Raw genomic sequence first — 25,501 nt, 5'->3', positions numbered from 1 at the left:
TAACACTGTAAACCACATATGTCAAACTGGTCCAGCAAAGGGCCGTGTGGCTGCAGGTTTTTGTTCCAACCAAGCAGCAGCACACCAGATTTGACTGATTCAATCAACTGATCTCAGTCTTCAGACAGCTGATTGGTCAAACTGTGTGCTCTTGGCTGGCTGGAACAAAAACCTGCAGCCACACGGCCCTTTGCTGGACCAGTTTGACATGCCTGCTGTAAACCATCGAAACTGGCAATCCACAAACACTGATAAACAATATATGGAGGATTTTTGACTTTGCGATATATGGTGGTTATCACCCTAAAATCAGAGAGTACACCCTCTTTTCCTCAGTTCACCATTATTACTCTAGGATAGATTTTTTTCTGGTTAGCAGCTCTTTGGTGAGTGAGATTTCAGAGACCCAGGATCACCCCATCACTATCAGCGACCATGCACCAGTTTCCTTCACTTTGAGGAACACAAGAATCACATCATCAGCTAAAAACTGGAGATTTAACACAGCGTTGCTTAAAGATCCCAAATTTATCAACTACTTCACAAAGAATGGGCTATATACTTAGAAAACAATGACAAACCAGGAGTCCCAGCATGTGTTCTGTGGGAAGCAGGGAAGGCGGTAATGCGAGGCAAAATGATTTCTTTTCCACATCACATTTTACCCAAATTTCCCTGAGGACTCTCCAAAGGAATTAATAAAGTATTTCTATTCTATTCTATACATAACAAAAAGAAAGAAAACTCAAAAATATTAGAATTAGAACTAAGAATTAAATATTAGAGGATGTCTACAGTGCTTCACCAGATGAACCAACGATGAACCAAATAAGGAAGGCTAGACTTGACTTAAATTAAATAATTAACATGAGAACAGAATTTCTAGTGCAAAGATTACGCTTGCAGACATTTGAACACAGTAATACATCTGGAAGATTTTTAGCCAATCAGTTAAAAATAAATAAAGAAAAATCTACCATATCAGCTGTTAAAGATTCAGTAGGTCATATTATGCATGAGCCAGATGCAATAAACAACATCTTTAGAGATTTTCTTAACAATATAGATCTTCCAGGTTTACAGCAGGAACAAGTCACGGCCTTAGATTCCCCCCTCACAGTGGAGGAGCTACATGAAGCCCTTAAACATATGCCCTGTAGAAAAGCGCCAGGTCCGGATGGCTTCCCAGCAGAGTTGCCACTATAAAAATGATGGTTCTACCCAAAATCAACCATTTGTTTTCTATGATTTCTATGAAGCCCCCCTCCACCTGGTTTAAATAACTAGAATCACACATCTCCCAATTTCTCTGGAAAAATAAACCTCCCCTGATCAGTTTAAAAACTTTACAGAAGCTGAAAGATGGGCTGGATTAGATATGCCCAACTTCCTAGCTGATAGGTTGCAATATGTCCTAAAATGGCTTAAACCTAGTCCACTACATGACCTGTGGGTAGATATAGAACAAATATTATGTGGCAGTTTGGATATTTCTAATCTTCTTTTTTTCAGCTCAAGTATAAAAAAGCTAAAGTGCTTCAAAAGTGTCAACATCAGCACTTCTCTGACAGCCTGGTGGGAATTTCTCAAAAAAAAACAACTTCTCAATAATACCCTGGTGGCCGCCCTTGATGCCCATGGTCTTGTCCCTGGGGTGCCTTGGTGTTGGGTTGGTGTGGCCGGCGGTGGTTTTGTCTAGGGTGGTTGGGCTCTGTCGGGTTCCTAGGTGGGGCTCTGCTGGGGGGAATGGGTGGCCCTTGGGCCTATGGGGTGCCTGCCCTCTGTGCGGCCTGTGCCGCAGCGCACGGAGGGCCTGCTCACCGTCGCCCTGTGCTGCCCGGTGCCCCTGCCCCGTCGCACCGGGGGGCTCCAGTCTGGGGGCCCCTCTGCTCTGGTCTGAGTGGGCCACTGCTCTGTCTGCTTTGGCTGTCCTGGGCTTAGTGCTCTGTGGACCTGCTGGGCCTTTGGGGCCTTGGGCTCCCCCCATCCCCCACTGATGCTTCAGGGTGCAAGCACACACTTCTTCCTTGATGCATGGCCACACATGCACGTTCACACGTGCGTGCTCGCAAACGTGCTTGTCTGTCCATCTGCTTCTGACTAGATGTTGCTGATGTCTGTGTGTTGGTACGTTTCTCTGCAGGTACCTTTTCATATCATCATTATCCTATTTTTTTATGTATCATGTAATACGGTGGTAGTTTTTTGTGTGTGGTGTGTTTAAGGCAGCCTAGACAACTGTTATTTACACATTTTAATCCTGTCCTTTCCTCCCTTTTTTTTTTTTTTTTTTTTTTTTTTTCTTCACTCTTCCTCTACCTCCCAGTCAGGTTCGGCACTGACATATAAAGACTAAAGAAAATAAGGTTACAATAAAAATAATAAAAATATCAAGGGCAGCCATGTATATAACAAGTCTCCCTTAGTAGAGCAAATCTGTCAAGCAAAATATGGCACACAGACCAACGTTAGGATGCTGGACAGGACAGGGTTAAAAAAAAAAAAAAAAAGATTGTGGTGGATGTTCTTACTTGTACAAATTTCATATTCTGTTTAATAAACCTTGAGAGATTTCCACTCATGCAGACTCTTGATCATCATTTTGCAACGTGGAAATTCTCATAAGCTGCTAATTTTAAAATCTACTAGCTACATTGACTGGTGATCAGAGCCCTGTAGATGTACATGATTTTCACATGTTGGAGTAAGATGTGAAGATGTACAGAACCATCAGCTGAAGAACAAACCTGAAGAAGGGCTATCTTGTGTCTCATCTTAAGAATCGTCCACACAAATTGAACTAAGATACTACTGAGCAGGATTTTCTTTCTGTCTCTGTGGCGTGGGGGAAAAAAAAAAAAAAATCAATTTCACTATCAGAGGACTTTTTATCTGCATAGAAAGACATGCTTGGAGATAATGAATTGCCAATAAATATTAAGTGTAAACTAACCTGCACTAAGGTATGCTTCAGCTGTCCCAAGTGTCAGTGAATGTAGCATGTAATGCACTTCTTTCTATATGTTGTTCTGCATCAACACTGAAAACATCATTGCCAGTTTGTTTATCCAAATGCAACATTGCTAACAGCTTTAGTTTTCAGTAAATTTTTTACAAAAATTTAGACTTTAAAAAATAATTATTATTCATTCATCTTTAGAAACTGGCTCCTGGTTGGACATGGAATGACAATGGTAAGTGGTCAGAGAACAGCTGCTAGGACGCAGCACCATTGCGCCACTGCTGGTGAGAACCGGAACACACTTTTTTAAATGTTTGGGTAAAGTGTATTGTGAATGCAGTCTCGGTCCAGAACAATGTTGCCCCCCAACGGAACCGAGTCCACAACTGTACCAGGTCTAGTTGACTATCCTGGTGTGAATGCACTCTCAGTTACAACTACTGACAGTGCAGCATATACTCCGACCTATTGGTGACACTATGCAACCAAATTTTTTGACATTGAAGCAGCTAGTGGAAACGTGTCTGATTCATATTTTTTTTGGAGATCGCCTGATATTTGGTTAACCATTGAACAAAAGTCTTGCTGCTGTTACACAGAGATAGTGTATTTATTTTTTTATATAATAATTATCCATTCATTTGATGGTTTTATATGCCTTTAATTTTCTTCCAGGACCTTGAAAAGTTATACTTCAGCAGTCCTGGGTACAGCTGTATTATCATGTATAAATGCTGTTTCTCACATATCACACATTATTTACTACATACTCATTATCACAGGCTACTGTCCTACCACCATTGCCATCAATATAATGACTCACTCTGTGAGTGTGTTAGCTTTTGGGATGGACCTTGGTGAGGAAATGTTTAATGATGCTAGAGCGTAATTCTTTGCTGACCAGACCGTAGATGATGGGGTTGATTGCTGGTGGAATGATGATGAACAAAATGCTGAAGAACTTCCGTATGTTTTGGGAGAGGGAGGGGAACCTGAGAGTCACAATGATGATGACTGCAGCGATCTCATACAGGATATAAACAACAAGGTGAGGTGTGCATGTCTGAACTGCTTTGATGCGGACACGCTTATCATTTCTGCCTTGTTTTACAGAAGCACTCAGGATTCGGATGTAGGAAAAAGCAATGATGATGAAGATCCCTGTACTCACAGTCCAGGTCATGGCAAGACCTAGAAAATCATAGAAAGGCAATTATTAATTTAAACTGAAAACCATGTTTTCATTTTTATTTAAAATTTTCTAACAATTAATTGGAAGAATTATAAGAACATTGCCCATGCTTGTGATAGTCTCGATACTACCGTATATGTGGCTCCAAACTTGTGCAAAACCAAAGCAAAAACCTAACTTCATTGTTAATAAATGCACCGTAGATGTTGTTTGTGGGCGTGGGGATGCAGGCCAGGTTGAGGATGCCACGGTTGCTGCAGTAGACGTGAGGGATGTTTTGTCCACACAGTGGGACATTTATATGGAAGGTAAAGAGAACCACAATAAGCAGCAGAGCAACGATCCAGGCCAGAGCGCAGCAGGTGTGCAGCTGAGCCGGAGTCATGATGGCACGATACCTGAGCGGCTCACATACTGCAACGTACCTGCACAGAGAAAAGAGCTCAGCCTTTTTTAATTTTTTTTTTTTCACTTCTAAGTTAAAAAAGGATTTGAGGGTAGGATTTTTGAAATGATCAGATTAATATACTTTAATAATAATAATGATTTAATTTATTTTGCTGCAAGATAATGATATTTGGTTTGGTAACCAGTGAAAAAACAGCTATAACACAGCAAAATGCAGCATTAATATTAATAAGATTTGTTTAAAAACCTGCTAAATAAATAAATACATAAATAAATAAAAATAAAAAATATTCCACCAACCAGAACATAAGTGGTAGAAGGGGGAAAAAAGAAATTCAATTAAATGAATAAAAAGAAAATCATAAACAATTACAGGAGAAATCAACACCTAGAATAACGTTTGCATAATATCTGGAAGCAAGACAAAAGCAAATATAAATCCAAATCCAGTACAAAACATAAAGCTGAGCAGTCAGTGTAGGTACTTCAGACATGTAATTCTCTGGGATTTATTTTGCATCTCAGGACTAGAAGAAAGTAAAACTCACCGTACACGAGGTAAAAGTCAGTATTTAAAATTCATGTGGCCATCTACTGTACCTGCTCACCAGTCAGTTAACTAGATCAAACGACCAAACCCGACACTGAAGAAAAGAACCGATCCTATTCTTCCTGATGAACTAATCCATCTTCATCCTACCTGCACTGTGAGATCTCTCCAGCCAGTAAAAGCTGTCTGTCCTTTCTCACTTTCTTTTCCTCTTGCTGTGTAAAATTAAACCCAGCTGCTAAATCAGGTGGTGTCCCAGAATAAAAAGTTGTACAGAGCTGCTTCTCAGCCTCAGGGTGCTGCTGGCCAGTTAAGACAAGTCACTGTGCCATCACACCAGTCTGGAGCGCAGACTTTTATGCTCAGAAAGTTCAGAAGTGTGACTTTAACACAAATCTGTGAGTGATTCCATCAGTGTGTGAGATGTATTTATTTTTACCTGTCATAGGCCATAACACCCAGTACAGTCTGCACTGTAACCCCGTATGTGTGCACACAGAAGCCCTGAGCGATGGCCGGGATGTAGGCAATCCTCTTCTGTCCCATCAGGAAGTGCATCATGAGGCAAGGCAGCACTGCAGTGGCCCCCAGCAGATCACAGACTACCAGGTGACACACTATTATAAACATGGGTCTGTGCAGGTTCCTATCTACAGCAATGACACACACTACTATACCATTCCCCAGCAGCACCACAATGTAGGCAGACAGAGCCAAGAAGAAGAGGAAAGGGCCGTAGCCTGGTGGTACATCGAAGCCTTCTAACTCAAACACAATCGACTGTGTGAGAGGAGTGACCGTGGTTGTGTTCTCCATCCAAAGCAGTATACTTCTGTAAGAGACAGACAGACTAAACATTTCTAACATGTAAACCTTCATTTTCCAGACAAGCTGCAGTAAACTTAAGTAAAAGGTTGTTTAACTTTAAAAAGTGGTATTTATAAATCTCATTAAGTTATGTAACTTGATAAAATACATCACAAAATAGTACCTGCAAAAGAAATAACTGACATTTGAAGACAGTGTCTCAGGGAAATTATTTTATCAGCGGCTTCAACAAAAAAAGTGTGAAGGTGATGTCTAAGTATGAATTCTGTTCTTGGTTGCCAGAGCAGAAATGTTGCTCTGACTGGTTGGAGGAAGCGTGTTATCCTTTTAATAATTTCATGTCCTTTCCAGAGTCATCTGTTCCATAGAAACATCAGCTGTACTCCAGTATTCCGGCATCCCATGAGCATCTGTGAAGAGAAAAAAAACACTCAGCAAAGATGTCAGTTCTTTGAAGTGGTCCTAATGCGGGAGAAATTCCTTATGGTAATGTCCTTGTGGGTCACATGTGGTGGTCATGTGACTCAGTTCTGGCAGCTACGATCATATTGAGTCAATGTTGTCAGTCTGTTGAATGCTGAATTTGGGCCAAAAAATTTCCTGCTATCTGAGATGAAAAGAGGATAATTTTGTCTGTATGGATCATAGTTTTATCAAAGGGATGTAGTGCATTTGCCCAAAGTGCATAAAGTTCCTAAATAGACTGGTGAAGTTTTTCCAATCTCTCTGTATAGAATTATAACAGAAGAGAATTTTAACAATTCAAGATTCAAATTGTTTATTTTTCACATGCGAGATGGCAGTAAAATGCAGTCGTACATGCATCAGAGGCTGTGCACATGTTGTCAACACATTCCACTGTGTAATGAATAAAGATTTTCAACTGGCATATTTCAGATCTAAGATGTGGTGTTTAAGTCTTCCTGTTACTCTTGTGACCAGTGTGCTTTCAAACCTCTCTGAATGGCGTTAGACATAGTATTTGACACCATGTGAAGACACAGAATTCTGTCCAAAGCAATCTAATGATTTTTAAAAGAAAAGACAACATTGCCTTTATATCTTTACCCATGTTTGCAATCTTTAAAAAAAAAAGTCTTGAAGACCTGCAGCCCTCATCTGATCGTATATCTGATTCTGATAATCCCTGGAGTTATTATTCTGCATCACTTTCCTCGTTTGTCAGACCAAAGGAAGTTCAGCTTCAACCCCATCAGTCGTGGTGTGCAGTCTGCAAAAATCCTCAAATTTTTATCTAAATTATTACACTATGCCACTCTTCCGAGCTATCACTTAACCATACCTTATTTATTTTTATTTATTTTATTGTTTATTTTAAAGGAAACATTGCACAATTACATGATTGCACCAGTTTTCTAAGAGCTAATTTGCATCTTCAGGTAAACAAACAATAAATACAAAAAAAGAAAAACAGGACATTACATAAAACATAATGAAATACAGATAAGAAAATATAAAGCTACAAATAAAACATAATATAATTTAAATAACATGGGTAAAACAAATATAAACTGAACAAGGCTGTAAGATCTGACGCTGAACAGGTAGACACAGTCGCAGGTTGTAGTTTAAAAAAAAAAGGTTTAATTAAGTCAGTCAGTAGAGAGAATGCATGAGCATAGACAAGACTAGACAAGGAGTGGAAGTGGACTGAAGGTATATATAGGGATGTTGACAGGTGTTGGTTGTTAGGCTGATCAGGGAGCGCAGGTGGTAGCCATGATGGCGGAGTCCAGTGGGTATGGGATTTGTAGTTCTTTCCAGGGCTCAGTATTCTGGAGATGATGAGCGGGCTGGTGGAGGAGGCGCAGGCCTGACAGAGCCCCCCCCTTGAGGCACGGCTCCCGACTTGCCATGCCGGACACCCGGAGGGTAACCCTGAGGACGAGGGGCAGGACGGCCGGGCCTAGCCCGGTGGAAGTCCTGGATGAGGTCAGGGTCCAGGATGTCGTCACGTGGGACCCAACTCTGTTCCTCCAGTCCGTACCCCTCCCAGTCCACCAGGCATTCAAGGCGTCCCTGGCGATGCCTGGAGTTCAGAAGGGACCGGACCGAGTACGCCACGGAACCCTCAATCTCCAAGGCCGGAGGAGGGTCGTCAGGCGGAACCTCATCAGCAAGGGGACCCCTGACCACCAGCCTGAGGAGGGAGACATGAAACGTGGGTTAAATGCGATATTGAGAGGGGAGCAACAGAGTATACGACACCTCATTGACCCGGCGAAGGACCTTGAAGGGCCCGACCAACGGAGGACTCAGTTTCCTGCAGGGTAACCGAAGTGGAAGGTCCCGAGTGGAGAGCCACACACGATCCCCAGGCCGACAGACGGGGGCCTCAGAACGCTTGCGGTCCGCCTGGATCTTCTGGTGGCTGGTCGCACGACGCAGCTGGATGTGGGTGGATTCCCAGAAGTGTTCCGCCCGGCGGAACCAGTCGTCCACAGCGGGACGGCAGGATCCGGATGCCAGGGGCACAATGGAGGTTGGAGACCCAGCACGCACTGGAACGGCGTCAGCCCGGTGGAAGCATTCTGGAGGGAGTTCTGGGCATACTCTGCCCACGGCAGGAACCGGGCCCAGTCATGCTGGTTACGTGAGCAGTGGGCTTGGAGGAACCTCCCCAGTTCCTGATTAGTGTGTTCAGCTTGGCCGTTAGATTCTGGATGGTATCCGGAAGTCAGGCTGACCGAGACCCCCAGGCGATGAAGGAACGATCTCCAAACCCGGGATATGAACTGGAGGCCCCAATCAGAGATTATGTCCTCAGGCAGACCAAAGTTCCTGAAAACATGGTTGAACACCGCTTCTGCAACCTGAAAGGCAGTAGGGAGGTTAGAAAACGGAATAAACTTGCAGAATTTGGAGAAGCGGTCCACGACCACCAGGATCACCGTATGCCCCTCCGAGACCGGCAGGTCAGTGACAAAATCCACTGCAATGTGAGTCCAAGGTCTCTGTGGGACAGGTAAGGGCAGCAGCTTCCCCGCCGGCGGGTGGCGTGGTGACTTGGTCGTGGCGCACAGAGAGCAGGATTTAACATACTGGTCGACATCAAAGGTCAGGTTGGGCCACCAGTACTTCTGGGAGATCAGTTGAGCAGTGCGTTTCATGCCGGGATGACCTGAGACGTAGACATGTGAGCCCACCTAATAATCCTGTCATAAAGGGTCTGAGGCACGAAGGTGCGGTCAGCCGGACACGTTGGGGGTGCTGGTGACAGTCGGGACTCTCGTTCCAGGTCAGCGTCCAGGTCCCACATGATGGGGCTGACGAAAACAGCTGCGGGGAGAATGGTAGTGGGTTCCAGGGACGGTGTAACAGGGCCATCTCGACGAGACAGAGCATCAGCCTTGGCATTCCGGCTTCCAGGTCTGTAGGAGATAGTAAAGTTAAAGCGAGAGAAAAACAGAGCCCACCTAGCCTGGCGTGGGTTCAGGCGCTTTGCCGTGCAGAGGTACTCCAGATTGCGGTGGTCAGTCAGGACTTGGAATGGCTGTAGCGACCCCTCCATGGCCAATTTCACTGCTAGTAGCTCACGGTTCCCCACATCATAATTTCGTTCTGCCAGGGACAGCTTCCTGGAGAAATAAGCACAGGGATGTAATTTGGGTGGCTCACCGGACCGTTGTGAGAGGATGGACCCAACACCGGATTCGCTGGCGTCAACCTCCACCACAAAGGCCAGACTGGGGTCAGGTAGGCACAGGATCGGTGCGGTGGTGAAACGTCTCTTCAGATCCTCGAAAGTCTCCTGAGCAGCCGGTGTCCACGTGAGCGTCCTTGGTTTCCCCTTGAGGAGTGTTGTGATGGGAGATGCCACTGAACTGAAGTTTCAGATGAACGTCGGTAGAAGTTAGCGAACCCTAAGAATCGCTAGAGCTCCTTAACCGTACGAGGTGTCGGCCATGACGTCACCGCCTTGACCTTATCCAGGTCCATCCTCACCCCCTCCGGACCGATGGCGTATCCCAGGAAGGAGACGGTGGGGGAGTGGAACACGCGCTTCTCCGTTTTAACATACAGCCGGTGTTCCAGAAGCCGTTCCAGGACCTGTCAGACATGCTGGATATGTTGAGACCTAGATTTAGAGTATATGAGAATATCGTCAATGTATGCCACAACAAACTTTCCTAACATGTCCCGCAACACATCATTAATGAGGCTCTGGAACACCGAGGGGGCGTTAGCCAGGCCATAGGGCATCACGCAGTATTCGAAGTGGCCTGAGTGCGTACTGAAGGCAGTTTTCCATTCATCACCCTCCTTAATGCGCACCAGATTGTAGGCGCAGCGTAGGTCCAGTTTGGTGTAGATGGTGGAACCATGTAATTGGTCTAGAGCACTGGGAACCAGGGGGAGAGGATACTGGTACTTGATTGTGATGTTATTAAGACCCCTGTAATCGATACACGGTCGGAGACCCCCATCCTTCTTTTCCACAAAGAAGAACCCAGCCGAAGCCGGGGAAGAAAAAGGACGGATGAATTTCTGCCGCAGCGCCTCCTCCACATATGTTTCCATGGCCTTCTGTTCAGACAGCGTGAGTGGATAAATGCGACTCCGTGGGGGCGAGGTCCCTGGTAGAAGATCGATTTTGCAGTCACTGGGCCGGTGTGGTGGCAGACAGGTGGCGCGGAGCTTGCTGAACACCTCCTGCAGGTCCTGATATTCTTTGGGGACAGGTGAGTCGAAGGGCTCTCAATGGAGGTGGAAGCACAGCCCAAAACCACTGAGCTATCCATTGGTGCTGTGGGAAAACTCACGGTTTTGGACTTCCAGTGAAATGTGGGTGTGTTTCTACTAAGCCAGGGAAGACCCAAGACGAGGAGATAACGGGACTGTGGGAGAACGAATAAGGTGATATCTTCCTGATGGGACTCCACTCTGAGCTTGAGGGGGCCTACGAAATGGGTAATGGTGCCTCCACTGATGGGTCTCCCATCAATAGCCTGGATGGCGACTGGAGCGGGGAGACGATGGAGTGGAAGATGGAGCCGGTTAACCAGGATAGGAGAGATAAGATCACCTGCCACCCCGGAGTCTATTAAGGCTGAAACAGGACAGTTTGAATCACCAGTATATACACACACTGTGATGGAGAATTGATCCAAACAGTAAGAGGGAGGAGCCGCACTCACCCGGGAATCAGCCGATCACCGACCACTCTTCTCGAGTCGTGCCCGGGGTGCGTGAGGGCAGTCTGGCAGAAGATGATCCCCCTCACCACAGTACATGCATAAGCCTTTTTCCTTACGACGTCATCGTTCTGACGCGGATAACCTGGCAAGCTCCACCTGCATAGGTTCCTCCGCTGAATCATCCTTATACCTGGGCCGACCGTGGGCGTGATGTCTTTCGCGGTGCAGGTTGTCCAAGCGGATGGCCAGGGAGATGAGAGCGTCCAAGGTGAGGGCGTCATCCCGACAGGCTAACTCTGTTTGGATGTTAGAGCAGAGCCCCTGCCGGAAGACGGTAATCAGCGCCGATTCGTTCCACCCACTTGCTGCCGCCTTGGTGCGGAAGTCAAGAGCATAATCTGCCACGGATCGGGAGCCCTGCTGGAGTCGAAGAAGGCGTTCTCCTCCCTCTCTGCCCTCAGGAGGATGGTCGAAGACGGAACAAAATAGTCGTAAGAAGCCTGGGTAGGATGTCAGACTGCTCCCGCCATTGTTCCAGGCGGCGGTGGCCCACTCCCGTGCTCGACCACCCAGAAGAGAGATGACTGTGGCGATTCGCTCGCTGTCCTGCAGCGGGATGGTAGGTGAAGTACAGGTTGCACTGAAGGAGGAAGCCAGCGCAACCTGAAGAGTCGCCATGGAAGACCTCCGGGAGTCTCACCGGGGAGGCAGCAGATCACGGTGCGGAAGGGGCAACAGCCATCAGCGTCGGAGTTGGAGCGGGATTTCCCTCAGCCGTTGGTGGCGGATGATGTTGGATCTGAAGATGTCGGAGAAGATCGGCCATCACGGCTTCCTGTCTTCCCAGTCTCTGTTCCAACGCGTTGACTGCTGCAGTAAACCGAGTGAAGTTGGTGGTTTGCTCAGGGACCGGGCTGAAGCAGAGGAAGGTCCCTCGAACGAAGAACTACCTGCTGTGTCCGTGGTAGGTCTAGTCTTCTGTAAGATCTGATGCTGAACAGGTAGACACAGTCACAGGTTATAGTTTCTAGAAGGTTTAATTAAGTCGGTCAGTAGAGAGAATGCATGAGCATAGACAAGACTAGACAAGGAGTGGAAGTGGACTGAAGGTATATATAGGGATGTTGAGTCCAGTGGGTATGGGATTTGTAGTTCTTTCCAAGGCTCAGTATTCTGGAGATGATGAGCAGGCTGGTGGAGGAGGTGCAGGCCTGACAAAGGCATTAAAAGTGAATATACATTTTTGTATTGTATTTCACTTTATACTATGTTCATTTATACTTGTTGAAATGTTGAGTGAGTGAGGAAATGCTCAGATGTTTTTTCACCTAGAAATTATTTAGCAAGGTCCAAGGTTTCCATGGCCTGGACTTGGGTCATCGGGGCCCCCCTCTGGAGTCAGGCCTGGAGGTGGGGCACAGAGGCGAGTGCCTGGTGGCCGGGCCTTTGCCCATGGGGCCCGGTTGGGCTCAGCCCGAAAGGGTTACATGGGCTTCTCCTCCTGTGGGCTCACCACCTGCAGGAGGGGCCAAAGGGGTCGGATGCATTGTGAGCTGGGCGTCTGCCAGAGGCGTGGACCCTGGCGATCTGATCCTCGGCTGCAAAAGCTAGCTCTAGGGACGTCGAATGTCACCTCTCTGGTGGGGAAGGATCCTAAGCTGGTGCGTGAGGTTGAGTGGTTCCAGCTAGATATAGCTGGACTCACCTTGACGCATAGTTTGGGAACCACTGTCCTTGAGAGGGGCTAGACCCTCTTCAATTCTGGAGTTGCTCCCGGTGAGAGGCGCCGAGCAGGTGTGGGCATGCTCATTGCCCCCCCTTGGCGCCTGTACATTGGGGTTTACCCCGGTGGACGAAAGGGTAGCCTCCCTCCGCCTTCTGACTGTTGTTTGTGCTAATGCACCAAATAGCAGTTCAGAGTACCCTGTCACGGATCAGCAAACTGGACCACAAATAAAGTTGGAACTGAGGACTGGGTAAAACGGTTTTTATTGTAATGATGAGAATATCTCCAGAGGAGTCGGGTCTGGTTTTCACCGTCAGCTAGCCTGTCAGGGTAGGAGAGCCCAGATGAGAATCCAGCAAGATCAGACAGGAATGTGCAAGATAATTTTGCTCATGTACCAGCAGAGGGATTGGAAACCGGCCGGGTTGTTTACAGGAACCGAGATGCAGCAGTGGGGGCTCTGCCAAGGCTGTGGAAACTGCTGGACCAAAAACAGTTTGTTGGTTCAGATAGTTACAAGAGCTGAAAATCCAGACTGAATAAATCCTCCAAGAATCCTCCAGAATTTCCAGACTAAAAAGAGACAGGTTCCGTAATCCAAACTCCAAATCCTGGGGACAGTCCAAGGGTCAGAGTACCAGCAGAATCAATCGACAGACAGAGTTACCAGACAGGGGGCAGGCAGAATCAGGATATCCAGGTCGAAAAACAGGTCAAAGATCAGGGACAGGTTGGCAGGAGTTACCAGACAGGGGGCAGGCAGAATCAGGATATCCAGGTCCAAAAACAGGTCGCAGGTCAGAGAACAGGTTGGCAGGCAGAAGATCAGGGCTGGAAGCGTGCAGGGATAAACCGAGACGATCTGGCAGGGAAGAGTTGTCACAGGCTGGTATTTAAGGTGCATAGCGCAGGTGGAGCGCATCAGCAATCAACTGAGCTGGAGGGAGAATGCCTTCAGGGACAGCTGGGAAACCTCAGTGCCATCTAGGCACTGTGACAGTACCCACTCTTTTTGGAGTCCTTGGAGGGGGTGTGTGAGAACACTCCTTCCAGAGACTCCCTTGTTCTGCTGGGGGACTTCAATACTCAGGTGGGCAATGACAGCGAGACCTGGAGGGGCGTGATTGGGAGGAACGCCCCCCCTAATCTAAATCCAAGTGGTGCTTTGTTGTTGGACTTCTGTGCTCATCATGGACTGTCCATAACGAACACCTTGTTCAGACATAAGAGTGTCCACATGTGCACTTGGCACCAGGACACTCTAGGCAGCAGTTTGATGATCGACTTTGTAGTCGTGTCGTCGGACTTGCGGCCACATGTCTTGGACACTGGGGTGAAGAGAGGGGCGGAGCTGTCAACTAATCACCACCTGGCAGTGAGTTGGCTCAGATGGTGGGGGAGGATGCCGGTCAGGCCTGACAGACCCAAGAGTGTTGTGAGGGTCTGCTGGGAACGTCTGGCAGAGTCCCCTGTCAGAAAGAGTTTCAACTCCTATCTCCGGCAGAGCTTCAACCATGTCCCAGGTGAGGCGGGGGACATTGAGTCTGATTGGGCTGTGTTCCGTGCCTCTATTGTTGAGGCGGCCAGCCACAGCTGTGGCCGTAAGGTCATCAGTGCTTGTCATGGCGGTAATCCCCGAACTCATTGGTGGACACCAGCAGTGAGAGATGCCGTCAAGCTGAAGAAAGAGTCCTATTGGGCCTTTTTGGCCTGTGGGACTCCAGAGGCAGATGGTATCGGCAGGCTAAGCCGAATGCAGCTTCCACGGTCGCTAAGACAAAAACTCGGGCATGGGGGGTGTTCGGAGAGGCCATGGAGAATAACTTCCAGACGGCTTCAAGGAGATTCTGGTCCACCATCCGTCGGCTCAGGAGGGCAAAGCAGTGCTCCATCAACACTGTGTGCAGTGGGGATGGGGGGCTGCTGACCTCGACTCGGGATGTTGTGAGGCTGTGGAGGGAATACTTCGAAGACCTTCTCAATCCCACCAACACGTCTTCTGATGAGGAAGCAGAGTCTGGGGTGGCTGGTGTTGGGTCTCCCATCTCTAGGGCTGAGGTGGTTAAAAAGCTCCTCAGTGGCAGGGCCCTGGGGGTGGATGAGGTCTGCCCAGAGTTCCTTAAGGCTCTGGATGCTTTAGGGCTGTCTTGGTTGACACACCTCTGCAGCATCGTGTGGAGATCTGGAACAGTTTCCCCGGACTGGCAGACTGGGGTGGTGGTTCCTCTCTTCAAAAAGGGGGACCAGAGGGTGTGCTCCAACTACAGGGGAATCACACTCCTCAGCCCCCTTGGTAAGGTGTTTTCAGGGGTGCTGGAGTGGAGGGTCCATCAGGTAGTCGAACCTCGGATTGAGGAGGAGCAATGTGGTTTTCGTCCTGGACATGGAACAGTGGACCAGCTCTACACTCTCTTCAGGGTCTTGGAGGGGGCATGGGAGTTTGCGCAACCAGTCTACATGTACTTTGTTGACCTGGAGAAGGCATTCGACCGTGTCCCACAGGAACTCCAGTAGGGGGTACTCTGGAAGTATGGAGTACCAGACCCCCTTGTACGAGCTGTCCGGTCCCTGTACAACTGGTGCAGTAAATCAGAATCATTTCCCATGAGGGTTGGACTCTGCTAAGGCTGCCCTTTCTTACCAATTCTGTTCATAACCTTTATGGACAGAATTTCTAGGCAAAGCCAAGGTGTTTCAGGATTAGGTCTTTGCTCTATGCGAAGGATGTGATTCTCTTGGTTTCATCTGGCCGTGATCTTTAGCTCTCACTGGAGTGATTCGCAGCCAAGTCTGAAGTGGCTGGGGCAAAAATCAGCATCTCCAAATCCGAGACCATGGTCCTCAGCCGTAAAAGAGTGGAGTGCTTTCTCCGTGTCGGCAATGAGGTCCTGCCCCAAGTGGAGGAGTTCACGGATCTCAGGGTCTTGTTCACGAGTGAAGGAAGGATGGAGTGGGATGTCTTAGCCGCTATGAAGCCTGACATGAGCTTCCATGTGGTAGGGAGACAGGTTATTGGCCGATAGTTGGGTGGAACTGTTCCCTTCAGGAGATCCTTCTGGATCAGGATTGTCCGGCCTTCAGTTAGCCATTCAGGGTGGGTCCCAGTGGCATCATCAGCCGATTTTTCCGGGGCTTTAGCCCCGGGTCTTTTGAGTCTAGCCCCGGCAGCAAAGACCAATATATCACCTTATATAGATGCTCCACTCCGTTATTTCTCAACAGCCGCAGGTTATACACACGCACACTCACTCACGATCACATCCAGAGCAACGCTGGGCAGAGCAGGGCTGGACTATGGGTTGGAGGGTCTGATAAGCCCTGTCACCAACGTCAAATTACGTTACTGGGTGTCAGATTACAGTACGTTGCTTCTATAGCTGTACAAACCCACAGCCGATAACCAGTGGGTTCTGTGTGCGCATGTGCAGAGAAGAGAGTAGCAGCAGTCGGACAGCGGCAAACCAGAGCTAGCAAAATGGACAGAAAACCTAAGATAAAGCAGTTACAACTCCTTAGCTTTTTTAGAAGAAAAGTAAAGGGTAAGATGTATTACAGTATTGTCCCAAATATGTGTATCTTTTGTTTGACACAAGCAGATCGCCGTCGGGGGTCGCTACACAAGACAGTAGTTTATGTTACACGCGCGCAGGTGTCAGTGTGTGCGCGCATCTCGGGGGAAACTCCGAGAGCGCGACAGAGAGATCAGCTCTGACATGTCATGTTGTATATCCTACACAGTCTATGTGCAAATCAGCTAAATAACACCACACTGTTTAGTTTTAATAAAAGAACTCAGTATAAACCGTTTATTATTACTGTAAGCAAATGAGACTTAAAGGACGTCTGGTGTGACTTGCGACATAGAAATCAGATCAAAATAGTTCAATTTGATCTGGTAGGGGTATAATGTTAGGGGAAACATTGATAGTCTTTTTCTGAAGATTAGTTATGGAAATTGGGGGTTGTCTTATAATCAGGGTTTGGAAATGTAAGTGTTTACAATAGCCAACAATCATTCTGACTTATACAGCATTTTTATTTAGGTATGCTAGTGCTACCTAAGCTGCTATCCTTAGTTATCCTTAGTTAGAATTAGTTATCATTAGTTATCCTTAGTTATTAATTAATGCAACTGAACCGCAACATCTCAACACAAATGAAGGCTGCACGTTTAAGTACAAATTTTAACAAAAACATGTTAAGTTTTCATATCTTGAATCATGATCGCTCATGTTCAATAGCAGCGGTTCTTTTTCAGTACTTTACCCCTTTTGGAATATGTTTTTTTCCAGTCTTGTACCCTGGACCGAATCAGGGCAAACCCCTTCTTAAGAAAAAAATGACATGGGAAATACTTCAATAGTAATGCTTTCTAGGAAATATTATTTTGTTCTTTCATGTCATTTTGTTTAATTGTTATTAATTACTCAAAGTTTTCATTACCTGGCGTTGTATTTATCTCATGTACCTCCTGTGTAGTTTATAGTACTCTTCCCATTTCTGAATGGCCAGATAGCCAGGAAAGGTTAATGCTTTTATTGTGCTGGAAGATGTTGAATTTAAATAATTTGTATTATATTACAACATTGTATTATTATAAGCTTGACTTGTTTTCTGTTTTTTGATATTATTTTGTAGAGGGTATCAAAGATTAGTTACAGACAAAGGAGGTGCCAGTAGCAGACATGTCCGAATCAGTCATGGACATTGATAATAGTTATTTAGCTCAGTCAAAGAAAGATAACTTTACAAGCATTTTGTGGCATCTGGTTCTTTGTTTGACTCTATAGGAGCTGCCTCAACAACTCCCTGTATAAACCCCCAAATGTTTTCATTTTGTACCTTTTACTGTGCAGCAAGTGCATAAGTCCTCAAATGTTAAAACCACAGAAAACCTCCTGGACCAGATTTGATAGAGCCTTACTATTTGAAAAAGGCTGCTAATTTTGTTGCACAGCCTCTTACAATACTTTTTAATCTTTCGATTGAAAGTAAAGAAATTCAATCAGAATTGAAGTCAGCTTTTGTTGTTCCTCTTTTCTTCTTTTAAAAGGAGGCCAGTTTTAACGAACTATAGGTCAATATCAAATTTGTGCATTTTGTCAAAAATTATTGAATCTCTTGTGTGTGATCAACTTAAAGAAATTTTATATTCAAATGTAATACTCCTGAATATACATACATATATATATATATATATATATACACTCCTGAATATATATATATATATATATATATATATATATATATATATATATATATATAGAAGCTCCCCGGGCTAAGCCCAGGGCGTCCTCAAAAGCTGGAGACGCCCCTGGTGGGTCCCATCCTTTAGCAGCTGGGTCATTTGTGCTGCCAGGTGCTCATGGAGCGCAGTTAGCTTCTTCAGCCAGTAGGTGTGAACAATGTCATGCCCTGGTGCTGTCCAGTTCTTCATACCTGAGACTCTTTGTTGAATGTCTGCTGATGTGATGGTTACATTTTTTTTTGTTCAGGGAGGTTGCTGTGGTCTGCTCTTAGATCCATCAGCCACTGTGCACCGCTGTCGTATAATGCCTCCTTCTCCCATATGCCTTTCCAGTATTGTTCAGTCTCCAACACTGGCAGGTCTGCCCTGTTTTATATATATATATATATATATATATATATATATATATATATATATATATTAATTAGTGCTGGACAACGATTAAAATTTTTAATCGAGATTAATCGCATGACATTCTGTGATTAATCGCGATTAATCGCATTGTAACATGCAAAATGTCTCTTTCCTTTAAAAGAAGGCCTACAGCTATATAAAGAAAATGCAGTAAATTTTGGTTTACTAACACTACATCAGGGGGTCTCCAACCTGTGACTCTGGAGCCGCAAGTGGCTCTCTGGACCTTCCACAATCCGTCTACATACATGGCTAAAATATGTTTTTTCATCTCTCTTTCTTGTCATTAGGTTGGAAACCAGGGACTTTTTTTTAACTTTTGCATAATTTTCCACAAATATCTACATCCCTTAGAAGAAAGCCTGTTTATCCTCTTTTTATTAAAAGTTTTATCTTTTTCTTTATTTTAAAACCTAAAAATGGAAATAAAAGTGTGGTTCTTCAAAAATAACAAATATCCTGTGGTGGCTCTTCATTAAAATATATATTAAGTTGCCTTTTGGAAAAGTCTCGTAACATTTGCGTCTCTAAAGTAGTTCTATTTAGCTGGCTGAGGGAAAAATGGCTCTTTGGATTGGAAACGCTGCAGGCACTAAACACATAAACAGATTTTGCAGCAGTTTTCTCTTTAAACACCAACAGTTAAAATATTTCTTCATATGTTTTTATAAAATCAAATATTTATGAGAAAGAAGGATGAAATTTTCAGGATTTACTAATTAAAAGGTATAAAATCAACAGGATGAATTTAAAGCTGTGAGGCAGCTACATTCTAAACACAGAAGGAATAATATGTGATGAATATCAGCATCAGGTGAACAGACAGGAAGCAGGATTAGAATCTCACAGCTTCTAGATGGTGAGGAGAGAGAAATATTCACAATATGCACAATAACTTCCATCCATGCACCTTTAGTGTTTCATTATCCTCTGCTTCACGTCGGATGGTCCACTCCTCCACGCCGTCCATTAATTTATGATAATGGCCACCTCGTCGGGCATTATCCCTTGTATATATATATATGCACTGCCTCTAGCACTACATGACAGCACCTGGGTCCAACTGGACTCAAAGCAGTCTTACTACCACTTAATTATAATGTCCCATCTTGTTTCAATTCTTGTGTTCTTACTCTCAAATGTAAGTTGCTTTGGATAAAAGCGTCTGCTAAATGACTGTAGAATAGAATAGAATAGAATAGAATAGAATCGAATCGATAGGGTGAGAAGCTCGGTGATCCAGGAGGGGCTCCTCCGCTTCGAGAGGAGCCAGATGAGGTGGCTCAGACATCTGGTCAGGATGCCTCCTGGACGCCTCCCTGGTGAGGAGTTCCAGGCACCTCCCACCAGAAAGAGGCCCCCGGAAAGACCCAGGACATGCTGGACGGACTACATCTCTCAGCTGGCCTGGGAACGCCTTGGGATCCCCCTGGATGAGCTGGTGAATGTGGCCCGGGAGAGGGAAGTCTGGGTTTCCCTGCTTAGGCAGCTGCCCCTGCAACCCGACTCTGGATAAGCGGCAGACAATAGATGGATGGATGATGGGATGGATCCTTTTCCTGAACATAAGTGTGAATAAATTTTGGTGAAAGACACAAAGTGAGAGCAGACATGCAGACTGAGGCCTTGACAGGAAGTGATGTGAGGCAGCCATTTACGGATGGTTGCTACTACAGAGAAGAAACAGAAAGTCTGAAAGCAGCTTATGCGTAGGTAGAAATGGTTGAAGCAGATGAAGTGAAATTGTGATTAGAATGGTTTCAAGAGAAGGGTGATGATTATTTCTCTGATATGACGTCTCTTGAGAGGTCAAAAGGAGGAATTGTAAGAAATCTATTAGGATATTAGTATAAAGTAATTACTAAGGTGTGCTAATTACTTTAATTTATTCTTATTCTAAGCCCACATATTTACAAATAGTGTATTATGAATCCTTAAGCAACAGTTAAGACTCATAAAGTAAGGAGGTGAAAAAGAGCAGAAAGATTGATTATTAGAGTGGTTTATCTTAGGGTTGCAATTGTTTATTGTTCTTTACAGAATAGTTCATCTGATTCAGAGTGCATTCTGCAAAGGAAAATCGCACTTGGGCTTGTTTGTGTGTGTCTTTATCTCTCTCTTACAGAAAATAGGAAGCAGGTACCAGGTGAAAACCACGAGAAGACTGCTGGGACTTTGCCCAGCAACTGCACATTAGTCTGCAGAAACTATGTCTGATTTTAAAAGGGTTCAGAAATCAGGTAGTAGTGTTCTGACTGGTGGCGGACAGCAGGACACTTACAAGTCTGTTGTTAGGTCTGTTGGGTTCTGTACATAGAACTCTGATCTGTTGTACAATTTCTAATATCATTGTATTCAATAAATGGTTAAAGGAGAGAAGTTTTTTGTTTTCACTGGTCCACATCCTAAAAGAGAAGAAAGCCCATGGAGTCAGATGGTGAGTATTAGTACTTATATAAGTATATTGGAAAGTAATACTTTTAAGGGATTTCTTCTTCACTTGGTATGTGCCAAATTTGATGGAGACTTGTGCAACTGGCTCAAAGCTGGCCTCCAGGGTGGTCTGCCACAGCCTCATTGAGTTTGTAATGAAGGCTTTCATGGCTCCTTTATGTTGCCTTCTTCTTTCCCTTCATATTGATGTTTTGTTGGCCAAGCATCTCCAGGATCACTTTTGCTGTGCTGTATATTAACTCATTGGTTTCAGTGATGGTCACAGTACAGATTGTTCTTAGTGCTGCATTCACATCAGCTAGAAGACAATCTGGTGGTACTTCACTCATTCTTGCTAGTCAGCGTTGGAGCTGGCAGGATCTCATCTTAGCCATGATCTTATCCCTCAGGTCAGTTACTCTCATTCATCTTGGGGCTTAGTACCCATTCTCAGGGGGGAAGCTGATGTTAACTCCCCCTTCTGACCTATCGTCCTGGCTCCCCCTTGCCATAACATTAGCATGTTGTATCTCCTCAATCTTTAACTGTTGTAGCAGTTGCCTTTTGTGGATGAAGAAACACTGAGCTACGAGTTGTTTATTGTCAGTGTAAAATTGAAGTTTCAGAGTATCCATATATCCACCATTCTCTTAATGTAGCCCCGCTCACTAGGGTTACTATAGTAGTAGAATTCCAACAGAACCTTATTCACATCCCATGTCCAGTTGTGTTTGTTTTGTGTTCCAGTGGCCCATTTCTTGCCACAGTACCCTGGTTCCTCAGTACCTGATGTAGACCTTGATTGACTGGGTGACACCTGAGCCAGTACGTCTCTCTGTTCTATTGCACCCATGAGGAGGTGGTTAGACAGTAGCATTATTGGTCTCACCTAAGGACCTAACTGGAAGGTGTTAATATTCGCCCCATTGTAATATGTCCCATGTGGGAGTCAAACTTGAGTCTCACTCATGAGATGGACACCCTGCCATATACGGTATATAATATTTTTCTTTTAATTTAATTTTTTGTACTGCTTCATCCAATTAAGGGTTGCAGGGAAGCTGGAACCTATCCCAGCAATTAACAGGCAAGAGGCAGGGTACACCCTGGACAGGTCGCCAGTTTATCGCAGGACGAACACAGAGAGACAAACAACCATTCATGCTCACACTCACTCACATATATATCTCATATCTCATATATATTTATATATATATATATATATATATATATATATATATATATATATTCCTACAGATGGCTCTCATTCTCAAAGTACACACACATTGTAATTTTTCTCTGTATTTGAATATAAATAACTTAAATTACTGAGGATTGAGAAAGCCCTAGTATAAAGAATGCACTTGAGTGCTTTTATTTCCAGCTAGGTCAAATGGCATGAATTTATTTTGATTATTAATTTGGCACAAATGCATATATATATATATATATATATATATATATATATATATATATATATATATATATATATATATATATATATATATTCTAACAGCTATAATGTTGCGTTTGAATTAGGGATTAACACTTAATTTACATCTGTTGTACAGGAAGTCCCTAATTGTCTGTAATTCATGAATTACAGACTTATATATATATATATAGGACATGTTTGTTTTTAGTGTTTGGCTGCAGCTGCATGCAGGCCAAACCTTGAATGCAGATCTTGTTGACATATACAACATAATATATATATATATATATATATATATATATATATATATATATATATATATATATATATATATATATATATATACATATATATATATATCAGAAAACAGAAGTATAAATACTGGGAAAGAAACAATTTCTGCTGAAAACATCCTCATGCCTGCTTGCCTGGGGAGATCCATACTCCTGCCTTTAGTTGCTTACATGCAAGGATTTAGACAGCATGCCTCAAACCCTGGATGCTGCGTTAGGCACTGCACGTCAAGCCTGGGGGTGATGTTCCTCACTAAGCCAGCCTGGTAGCACATGTTCTCCTCAGCTGTGGCCATGGCCTTACATTCCCACACAAGAACATTTCAAATAAAAGCTGTATGTTTATGTCATATGTTGTTTAATTGAAAGAGGTCAGTATATTCTACATTATGTTTGGACATGTTTCAATAACCATCATAAGATTGAAAATACTTTTGTGGATGAGAACATCTTTGAGAAAAGCTTTTTTATCTCTGTTGACTGAACCCCATAAATGATGGGGTTGAGGCTGCCGGGGATGATGTGAAACAAGATGACAAATATTTTTCTCTCGTTTGTAAACTGAGGGAAGCGATGCAGAACAATATTGACCATTCCACAAACAAACATAATCATAAACACAAAGAGATGAGTGCTGCAGGTCTTCAAGGCTTTTTTGTTTAAAGATTTGCTTTTACTGGTCAGACAGACGATTGTGATCTTAGTATAAGTGATAACGATGCTGCCGATAGAGGCTGAGAACAGGACCGCAGTGAAAGTCAGACCATAGATGTTATTAATGACAACACTCTCACAGGATAGCTTAAACAATGAGGCATTGTCACAGTATAGGTTTGCAATCAGAGTCCTGCATCGGTTCAGCCGTATGGTCAGGCCCAGCAGGATCCCGACCAAAACCAGTGATGTCCCCCAGGCAGAAACTGTCAGCTTGATCAACATTGCTTTAGTCATTATGGCAGCGTAACGCAGAGGATTACAGATGGCCACGTACCTGTCAAAGGCCATAATCATGAGCACTGTGTGGGTAGTGGTCCCAAATATGTGAGAAATAAAAGCCTGAACCACACACTCAATATAACTGATCAGTCGTTCAGATGGAGGCAGCAGGATATTTACCAACACATGAGGCAACACGACAGAATTTCCAAGGATGTCATTAAATGTCATGCTGCAAAACAAAAGATACATGGGCTGATGGAGGTTTTTATCAATGAAAATCAGGACGATAATGCCCACATTGACTATCATAATAAACAAGTAGAAGAATAGGAGAAGGAAAAAGACTGGGTACATGGCAGAATCTTTGACGTATAACCCCTCCACCTGCAGGATGAAACTATTGAAGGTGTAGTTCTCCATCAACCTGAAATAAAAAGGAAACCGTTAGTGGAAGCTCATTTTCCACATAGGGTCTTTCCATCATTTGTAACAGATAAAAGCAGTTAGTCATTGCAAATGAAAAAGGAAATACAGTTTAACAACAGAAAACAGTTTATCTACAATTTTTAGATTAGTTAAGACATTTTTTACCAACTTCATTCATTATAAAAAAGAATAAATCTACAGCTTTCCTTGTATTCTTACATGGATCAATCATACACCAAGTAACCGATGGCCACAGATCACAAGCTCTGTTATTTATTTATAAAGTCAGGGATTCATGTGGGAGGTGCATAAATAATGTCACATCATGCAGGTGTCCATAGAAACTGTTATGGAAACAACTTTCAAAGTCAGTCGGGTCAGTTTTCTTCATGCATTGTCTTAAATTAGGAAGAATAGAAAATTTTAACTTGAACAGTCTGTCTAAATGCCTGTATATAGAGGGAGTTCCAGTAAAAATGTGAAGTTATCCATTTGCTACACTCGCTTAGTCTATGAAAAATTATATTTTAAAATAAAAAATATACATTCAGCCTTCTAATGGCGGTGGGTAAGATATCTCAGTTTACCAGTCGGTTGATGTCCTTTCCCACATATACGGTCAGGAGCAAGTGCATTACCTACACACCCATTAGCATGAGAAGGTTTATTGTAAATGATTTGCATTTTTTTCACAACTTACAATACATATTATAACTGTATGTGACTCACTGTTCATGATCTGTTTGCATCACTGACCACAAGATTATTATGTAAAAGAAGAGTTAATAAAATCTAGCATTAGCTAAGATAACATTACTGTTATTATTACACAGTCCACTCCGGGTCAGTGTCCTCTGCCTCACACAGACCAGGTTGAAGCTCTGTGTGGGATGTGGGAGTTGAAGTTGTTTCTGAGAGGGGACCCCAGCAAACATTCTAGAAGAATCTACAGGTTTGGGCCTGCCATGCCTGACCAGTATCCTACCCCATCATCTGAGCCTACTCACCAACAGGTCAGTTGACAGCTTCAACCCTCCCTTCACCCATGTGTCCAAGACATGCGACCTCAAGTCTGACAACTTGTCGAGCTGCGGCCTACAGTGTTCTAGTACCAAGTGCACATGTGGTCACTCTTATGCTTGAACCTGGGCTTCACTTAGGAAAATCCATGATTAGCACAGAAGCCCAATAACAAAACCCCATTTCGGTTTCCAGATCAGGGGGGCATACCTTCCCTCCAGGTCTCATTAGAACATTAAAGTCCCCCAGCAGAAAGAGGGAAGCCCTGGTGGTAGTAATAGTAGTAGTAGTGCTCTCCAACATTTCATCCAAGGACTCCAAAAAGGGCGGGTACTCTAAAATGAAGTTTGGTGCATAAGCGCAAACAATTGTCAGGACCCATTCCCCACCAAAGGTAGAGGGAGGCTACCCTCATATTTACTGGGGTAAATCCCAATATACCAGTACCAATTAAGTGGGAAATAAGTA

General features: G+C 44.4%; 1 protein-coding gene and 2 long non-coding RNA genes across 3 annotated transcripts; 1 reads left to right on the top strand and 2 right to left on the bottom strand.

Annotated features, from left to right (window-relative positions):
* Nucleotides 1–1,663: 1,663 nt before the first annotated feature.
* LOC121654851 lies at nucleotides 1,664–5,172 on the bottom strand. Its single transcript, XR_006013026.1, has 3 exons — nucleotides 5,163–5,172; nucleotides 1,954–1,962; nucleotides 1,664–1,763 (listed from the first exon to the last, which is right to left on the bottom strand). It is a non-coding gene; the product is annotated as an uncharacterized LOC121654851 (long non-coding RNA).
* A 9,614-nt stretch (nucleotides 5,173–14,786) lies between these two features.
* On the top strand, nucleotides 14,787–21,786 carry LOC121654848. The gene is made up of 3 exons (XR_006013023.1): nucleotides 14,787–14,883; nucleotides 18,325–18,330; nucleotides 21,777–21,786. It is a non-coding gene; the product is annotated as an uncharacterized LOC121654848 (long non-coding RNA).
* A 169-nt stretch (nucleotides 21,787–21,955) lies between these two features.
* LOC121654837 (putative gustatory receptor clone PTE03) lies at nucleotides 21,956–24,007 on the bottom strand. Its single transcript, XM_042009176.1, has 2 exons — nucleotides 23,135–24,007; nucleotides 21,956–21,988 (listed from the first exon to the last, which is right to left on the bottom strand). The coding sequence occupies exons 1-2, from the start codon at nucleotides 24,005–24,007 to the stop codon at nucleotides 21,956–21,958; spliced, it is 906 nt and encodes a 301-aa protein (XP_041865110.1).
* Between the last annotated feature and the right edge of the window lie 1,494 nt (nucleotides 24,008–25,501).

Source organism: Melanotaenia boesemani, chromosome 15, assembly GCF_017639745.1.
Source record: "Melanotaenia boesemani isolate fMelBoe1 chromosome 15, fMelBoe1.pri, whole genome shotgun sequence".
Taxonomy (NCBI): Eukaryota; Metazoa; Chordata; class Actinopteri; order Atheriniformes; family Melanotaeniidae; genus Melanotaenia; species Melanotaenia boesemani.
The sequence above is the reverse complement of the archived record's forward strand: the minus strand, read 5'-3'. Positions and strand labels throughout refer to the sequence as shown.